At 55.2% G+C, this 8,155-nt stretch overlaps 1 protein-coding gene across 1 annotated transcript; it reads right to left on the bottom strand.

The window, feature by feature from the left end:
• Nucleotides 1-467: 467 nt before the first annotated feature.
• LOC112627050 (type I inositol 1,4,5-trisphosphate 5-phosphatase-like) lies at nucleotides 468-6,347 on the bottom strand. The gene is made up of 5 exons (XM_025389408.1): nucleotides 6,313-6,347; nucleotides 6,112-6,223; nucleotides 3,024-3,092; nucleotides 2,042-2,078; nucleotides 468-1,902 (listed from the first exon to the last, which is right to left on the bottom strand). The coding sequence occupies exons 1-5, from the start codon at nucleotides 6,345-6,347 to the stop codon at nucleotides 1,853-1,855; spliced, it is 303 nt and encodes a 100-aa protein (XP_025245193.1). The 3' UTR covers nucleotides 468-1,852.
• Between the last annotated feature and the right edge of the window lie 1,808 nt (nucleotides 6,348-8,155).

Raw genomic sequence — 8,155 nt, 5'->3', positions numbered from 1 at the left:
ATATCATTGCGCTGGTACGATTTCTCTTGGAAGACATTTTCGGAAACGTTAAAGAGAAATACAAGCGGCTTCAACTCGGCGCATTTTGTTTTGGGCTCTTGGCAGCCTTCACAAGGAGGCAACCTGAAGGGCAGAAGCAACGCTTTTCTGTGGGGAGCCTCTCTCAGCTCAGCGCAGAGCAGATGGGCTTCCAGTTTTAAAGTTTTGAGGAAGGCAAAGCATTTATATAATCCTGTTTTAAAATGATGAGGGATAAATCCTTTATTACAGTAGCAGGTCCAAAAGGCTGTTTTTCTGCTCTCAAGGAGCGGCTTGGTGTTTTGTGACAGTGTGTGATACAGTGAAATGCCGGGATTTCTAATGAGCTTGATCTCAAGTAACAGGGTATACAGGAGGCCGCTCCCCTGAGTTAGCATTTCAAAGGCGGCAGGAGAAGGGAAAGGAAGGAAAACAAAGCAACACGGGACTATTTTCACCATTGTCAATTTTATTGCTTAGGAACCAGGCCAGTCACTTCTAAAGGCCCTCAGAACGACCAACAGCTGAAACCCGTGGGGCGGACTCCGTGTTGAACTGCGGACCGTGGCAACCACAGCAGGGACAGGGACCGGTCCTTCCACCAAGAGCGGATTCCGCAGCGGACAGCAGTCACTTGCAATGGTAGTGATTTATCCAAAAACAAACACCCACCTAATGCCTTCACCCGGTCCAGGAACTCTGTAGTGTTCTAAAGTAAAATCAATAAAACATATATTTGTGTTTCATCAACAGACTCTCTAATCACCTTTTAATGCTGTACTTAGTGCTAGGAGAAAAATATTTGCAATAAGGTTATTACATGGGTTGTTTGTAGCGGAGCAATGAGGAAATGTACAGTTTTGTTTCTCTTTAATATTTTTATATACAGCCCATGTTAAAAGCAATTTCTATTGGAAGCAAACTAGACTATTTCTATTTCTCCCATGATATTATTGTTGTAATGTAGAATACTTGGCACCATAAAACAGTAACAAAAGACAGACAAACGGTTTACAAAATTCTTAAAAGGTACACCCAGGCTAGCTATAAACTTCACATTCAGTTCTTAATATTACACAGAAGAACGGCACGGGAGTGACGGCCCGCCAGTGCAGACGTGCTGTGGGGCCGATTTCACCCACGATGGCGAGGCCATGTGTTTTTTTACGAATGTGTGTGTTGATGGACACACAGCTGAGCTCCTAGACTCCGATGCTGCCTGCTGATGGGACTCTCTTGTGCATTCATACTGGAAAGTACATTTAGCATAAATTTTGGTAAGATTTATAAATTATTTTTAAAAAGTATATATTTATATATATTTATATATATATAAAAATGGAAAGCAGCTGCAGTGTGATTCAAAAACCATGTGACACGGCGCAGAGTGCCGCGGAAGGGGCATCGGCAGAGACAGACCCCTTCGCCATGCTGGGGGCCACGCTGCCGGCCGGCAGAGGGAGCGCCCATCTCGGCTTCCCCAGCCCCTGGACACACCTCCACCTGGCAGAGGGGGGTCTCTGGACACGGGGGAGGGGTGGGGTCTCTGTGCTGGAGAAGCCCCTCCACTGACAATCATTAAAAACTGAAAACTGTGAAGTCTACGGTACAGACCCTCTTTGCTGTCTATTAGAGTTTTGACAACAGGACTGTGACTTATTTTTAAAAAACCAATATTTCTACTTAATGTCACATGAACAGACGAGACAGTGAGGTATGTGAGGCTGTTCCGGAATGGTCCGGAGGCTGAAGCGAAGTGTGGGGCTGGCCGTCTAGCAGGTGGCGCTTGGGTGGGTTCTCGATGCAGCTTTGAAGGTGCGTATTCAGTACACGGCTACAGGGAGGGCTCACGAAGGGTCCTCTCGTGGCGCTGGCATCTCTTCCCTGACATGGAATTCGTAATTTGTTAAAGGAACAAACGCACCAGGAAAAGCTGTGTAAAAGCTGAACTAGAGGGAGGAGTCATATTTACCACCACGTCACTGCACGACACAACACTTGTGCACACGGGCATGAGGTTTACCTGCCCCGGGCATGATTCGGAAGGCCAGGAACACGGGCTGCAGCAGGAAGAGAGGAGGGTGTCAGCACGGTGCATGCGGGACAGCCCAGCACACGCCGCCATCTCCCGTCTCACCCCTGGACCCTGCGTCTCACAAGGGCAGCCATGAACCGGGCTGGGAGGAGCTGATGGCCAGCAGAGGCAGCTTGGCCCTTGTGTGCAGCCACCGCAGAGCAGGGGTTGGGAGCCCCGTGAATGTGGAATTGGAGCCAGGCCGGCCATGAGAGGTTTTGCAAGGAAGGTGTTATTTCCAGGTGAAAACTTAATGGGAAAACTGATCTAAAATAATGGCTAAACAGGCCCCGAATGAAGCGGGGAAGGGAGGCTCTCCCATCCTCGGCTCTGCTGCACCTGGCAGGTCCAGCGCCTTCTTGGCGTGTGTTTGGGGCTCACAGCTCTGGGCCTCCAACATGGAAGAAGGTAACTCATTTATTTGGCTGAAAATGAGATTTGATATGTCACCTGTGCACACTCTCGAGGTGCAGTTGCCTGAATAAACCATTTGTGCCAGTGCCGCCCCTTGGCACGCGGTGGGAACGCCCTCACCCCGGCTCCCTGGCTGATGGTGAGCCTGCCCCAAGAAGGCCATTAAAACACTGCGGCTGCGTACTTGCAAAACAGCCGTCAGAAACGATCAGCGGTGGACGTTTTTTACAAATAGTAAAATGATGTATTTTATTCTATTGTAACTAGTCATTTCTGCCTTCTTCCTACTTACCCACCTAGCTTATGATACTTTATTAAAATTAAATCAAAACAGACCAACTTGGCCTACTCTGTAGAGTCAGACTAAGAAGACAGGAGAGCAGGAGAGGAGAGACTGGCCAACCCCCACCCACCTGCCTGCCAGCCCCAGCCCCCACCCGCCCACCGGCCCCAGCTCCCCGGCTCCCTAGCTTCCCCCGGTCCCCCGGCCCGGCCCCTGGACTTCAGTCTACGTCACCTTGTGGTCTCCCATGCAGACGTTGGGCCCAATGTGGTCATAGGTGACAACCTTCTCCTCGCTCTCCGACTGGAAAGGGGAAACAGAGATGGGTGGGTGTGGGGAGGTGGGGCATCCTGGGTCCAGTGGGGAGCTGACCAGCAGGAACATCAGGGTTTTGTGGGGGCAGAGAGATGGGGGGTTCGGCCCCTGCAAGTACCTCACCAGCCTCTGCCACCCGTCTGCCTGGCCCCTGAGAGAGAGGCCAGCCCACGGACCAAAGGCTCTGGTGGCATGGCAACACCTCAGCACCTTGGCCCTGGCCCTTTCGGCCAAGAGGTATCTGCCTGTAGGAGGGGTCGTGTGCGGAGTCGAGTGCTGGCCCCGCTTCCAAGCTCCCCTCGCCTGGACATGCTCCTGGGCTCTCGGGGGAGTTGCAGGGGACCCTGTTCACAGGAGTGGTGCAGCCCCAGCTTTCTGTGCGGGTGTGCCCTCTGACTGAGGCAGCCCATCTAGTTCCACTTTTCCCACTTTCATTTGTTTTTGACTGTTCTATGAGCTTAGAACTCAGTGTTCAAATGAGAACAGACACCGAACTCCATACCACTACACAAAGCTGTGCGTAGTAATTCACGGCTGTGTGTGCATTTCCCGGCGGGTGCCTGTATTCCGGGCGCCTGGGAAGGGGTTTGCTGCTGGTCAGCGCTTGGCTCTGGAATTTTATATCCACAGCTGAAGCATCTGAGACTATCGAGTTAAAACTGAATCATCTTTAATGTAGTGGGAAGCTTAAGGTCAGATTTACTTTCCAGCATGGGCGCCTGCCAGAAGGGATGAAAACACGAGCTTCGGCACTGCATGCATGAGCACCTTCCCGTCTCGCGGCCGGAAGTGGGGAAACATTCATCAAACGCAGCGTGGTAATTTACAAAGGCAGCATAAAATTGTGGATTTTCAACGGCATAATCTTTGGACAGATAAACAAATTACGGTGGGCACAGGCAGCACGCCGCACACCTCACTGAACACTTGTCACCGAGGCTCGCAAGCAGCACCGCCCGTGTCCCAAGCCCCCTTCGGTGTTTCAGGGCTGCGGAGGCAGAATGGAGCTTGGTGACGAGGTGACGGCGCGTGTCATGATGGATGAGGCTGCGGAGTGTGCCCGGTGCCCGTCTGCTTGGCCTGCACGCCCACTGCCCATTGGGTGGCCTCATGGGAAGAGCCTGTCCAAACTCTGGCCCCAGGAGGCGGGGGCTGCCAAAGGCCGCCAGGTGTGCGTTGTGAGGCTCTGTCCCCCACCCTGAGCGTAAACTGACAAGTCCCGGGTCCAGAGAACCCGAGAGGCTGTGAGTGATTGGAAAACGGGCTCAATGCTGCCATGCTGTGAGCTGGCAGAGCCCTGGAAATGACTGCACAATGTGGGGAGGCCACAGCCCTGCCAGCCTTCTGCCCTTGGGCACTGCTCACCAATCAGCACTTGCGTGACCTCTGACGTTTTCCCGGGGATGGCATCTGTGCCTGAGTCCCTGGGAGGCTCTTGCCCTGCCGGCAGCCCTGGGCTCCACATGCCCGACCTGTTCTCAGTGCCGGCAGGTGGAAGCACCCACCATGTGGCACCGAGGGACTGGCGTGCCCACCAGTGAGCCCAGCTAGAGGGGCAGGGGTGCGTCCACAGCCAGGCTCCGGGCCGAGCCCACTCCTGGGTTTTCGGGCTTGAGGCCAGCATGCTTCCTCAGTGATGGGCACAGGCCCTGCCCACAGGCCAGAGGTGGGGCTGCATAGGAGCCAGGCTGGCTGCAGACTCCAGGGACTTCTGGCCAAGAGGCCCTGCCTCCAGCCCAGGCCCGCGCCAGGCAGGCTCCTCACAGCACAGCCAGGGATAGAGGGCAGGCTGCACCCGGGGTGCTCCAGGATGTAGGAAGGAACAATAAGGAACCTGGCCCGGCAGACAGAGCCGCGTGGCGGAGGCCAGCAGGGTGCATCTCAGGGACCGGGGCTGCAGAGGGTCCCTGCCCTGCTGAGGGCGCACCTGCACCCAGGTGCTTGTTGTGCCTGGGGTCTGGTACCATCTGGCACAGGGACACAGACGGGCAGTGCAGGACAACAGGAGCCTCACGCAGCTGGTGTTGAGGTCGGGGTTAGTAGGGGCTCCTGTCCCTGCTCTGGGCCTGGGACAGTGGAGAGGGTGGGCAGAACCCACCAGACTGGCAGTGGTACCACCAAAGTCGCCAGCCTCCTTCCAATTGCCCACCCACGACAGTCAGAGGCTCCGGCTCTGGGTGCTGGCACAGCTGCAGTTCCCACTCCCGCCTGCAAGCTTCATTATTATCGCCATTTAATTTTCATTCACGGGGTTGACAAAACCAATTCAGATATTGATTCTTCTGAAAACACTCCTTGTATGTTAAAATGTGGGAACCAAAAAATCACAAGATTGGCCAGGTACAGTGGCTCCCACCTGTAGTCCTGTAATCCCGGCACTTTGCGAGGCCGAGGTGGGCAGAACGCTGGAGCTCAGGAGTTTGAGACCAGCCTGACCAATGTAGCAAGCAAGCCCCTATCTCCTTTTTTGTAAACAACAACAACAACAAAATTATTTATTAAAAAAAAAGTTACAGGAAATCTGAAAATTTCCCAAGGCCCAGGTCATCTCCTGAAAATGCTGCCCATTCATTTTTAACTTATCAAGGCTCCAAATGAATCTGGCTCTGATTTACAACTTAGCAAAACAACCTCAGACATTTCTACTGTGCTTCACGGTCTGTGAGTGCTCGAATGCACAAGAGCACATTGACTTCCAAGGATACAATGAACTACCATTTGAAAACACTTCCTGCCGACCACCCGTGTGTATTTCAAACTCACGATGATGCCGCCTGCCCATGGCCCAGGAACTCGGCTCCATCTGCTGCTGCCCCAGCCCAGGTGCTGGCTCGGAGGTGACCCAGCACTGGGGTGCAGCTCATGGCAGGATGAGGTCAGGGCCCAACCTGGCAGCATTCCCCAGACTGGGTGCCCCCATCCCCAGGGCCCTGTCACCAGGCCGGGCCAGACCAGACCCAGCGTTCCACGTCCCTCTGCACCCAGGGCCGGGGCAGCACACACTCACCCTCAGCACCAGCTCCTTGGCAGACGGGGACATGAGGATGCGGTCACACCAGGCCGGGCACCGGGTGTTCATATACTGCTCACCCTGGCGGGCATCCTCACTGTACGGGTAGCTGGGGAGACACGAAGGCAGAGGGTCAGCCGGTCAGCTTGGGCCGTCCTCAGCCCCAAAGGGACGGCTGTGCCAATTCTCTCCCAATACACCTTAGAATGGCCAGCGCTACCCGGGGAATGCATACACGTATGGAAGTTTCTAGAATATAAAACCAAATTCACAATTTAAGTTCTATATCAAACTTATTTTTATGTGAGACTAAATTTTAGTTATAGCACAGTATCTTCACATCAGTCCTTCTTTTACTGCATGAAATTGTCTGTTGAGCTTTGGTTTTGTTGGTATTTTTGAACATGGTCTAAAGTATGATGAAAACCTCCATGGAAACAAAATGGCAGCCAGTGTCATCTGGTCCCAGGATGCTCCTCCGCCCGGCGACTCGGCCCCAGGACGCTCCTCCGCCTGGCCACCCGGCCCCAGGACGCTCCTCCGCCCGGCGACCCGGCCCGGCTCAGCTCAGAACGCCTCTAAGTGCAGGCAGCTCTGGGGTGGCGCCTGTATCTCTGCTTTGACCAATGCCGCTCCCACCTCGGGGAGCGTCCAGGTGCTCAGGCCGTGGCCTTGGGTCCCTGCTGTGGTGGGGCGTGACCGTCCCTGACTTACTGCTTCCCGGGCCTGCCCATGCCCTCTGTGGGTCTGGGAGTGGGACTGGCCACGCGGCGGTGCCACTAGCCCTGAGGGCGGAGCCCTTCACCCACACAGTGAGCACAACCCTCACCGCCCGGGGTCTGCTGGCTGTGTCTCTGCCACCCACTGCCGGCCATGGCACAGCTCATCTGGGCTCCTCAGCGGCCTTGCTGCGTCTCCGAGCCGCCGTCGGCCCTGCCCTCACACAGCAGTGCAGTCCACACACACGTGGACTTATCAAGCCTCCAGATGAATGGAACATGCAAGCACAGCCCCCACTTCTGGGCCTGCAGGTTCTCAGGGGGCCCGGCCCACCCATAAGGCTGCAAATCCACCCCCAAATGGGCATGTCGTTTGGGACTGCACTGAAGTAGTAATGAATTCCACTTGGAGTGAACGAACCCTGGGGGTCCCGTGGCTGAGCTCAGCCACCTGCCCTAAGTGCAGTGTCTGCTGACTCTCAACATCTCTGTGGCCTTCATCAGTGTCTCAAGAGTTTTTCAGTTAGTTCCAAAATATCATACAGCACCTGTCGCGACTGGGATCTGATTCTCCGTGAAGTTTCCCTGTTGGCCGTGATTGAGTTTCGGGTCCATCCTGGCACCACAGCTGCGGATTCTGCAGTCCCTCCCATGCCCCCCGGGCCCCACCCACAGGGGCACCTGTGAGCCCTGTGCCCAACCATCTGGAAACAGCTGGGGACTTGGAACTTGCTCTGCCCCGACGCAGGAGCCCCCACCCTTCCCCGCGCTCCAGTGGGAGCCGTGCCTTCTACCCAGCCTGGGGCAGAGTCACTACTTGGTTAAAAGCAAAACCTACGCAGGGCCTACGTGTTATGCATGTTTCTGAAGAGCACAGAGCATAGAACAGTTGCATGTTTTTTCAGAAGCAGCAACCTGGCGGCCTGTCCCATTTCACACGTTTGAGAGGCTGGGTCACCTTGTTCAGGAGCTTCTCAGCTGATCCCAACCGTAGACACGAGTGGAAACTGGATGCAGGTAGGTTCCTGTCCAGTCCCCGGACACATGTCCACTGCATCCGGACACACGTCCACTGCCCCCCAACATGCGTCCACTACCCCTCTGGACACACGTCCACTGCCTCCCCGGACACGCGTCCACTGCCCCCCGACACGCATCCACTGCCCCCCTGACACGCATCCACAGTCCCCCGGACACGCGTCCACTGCCCCCCAGACACATGTCCACTGCCCCCCTAGAACTGCCCCCCAGACACGCGTCCACTGCCCCCCCAGACATGCGTCCACTACCCCTGACATGCATCCACTGCCCCCGGACATGTG

The sequence above is a fragment of the Theropithecus gelada genome, chromosome 6, assembly GCF_003255815.1.
Source record: "Theropithecus gelada isolate Dixy chromosome 6, Tgel_1.0, whole genome shotgun sequence".
In the NCBI taxonomy this organism is placed as follows: Eukaryota; Metazoa; Chordata; class Mammalia; order Primates; family Cercopithecidae; genus Theropithecus; species Theropithecus gelada.
This window is presented reverse-complemented; position numbering and strand designations above follow the sequence as displayed.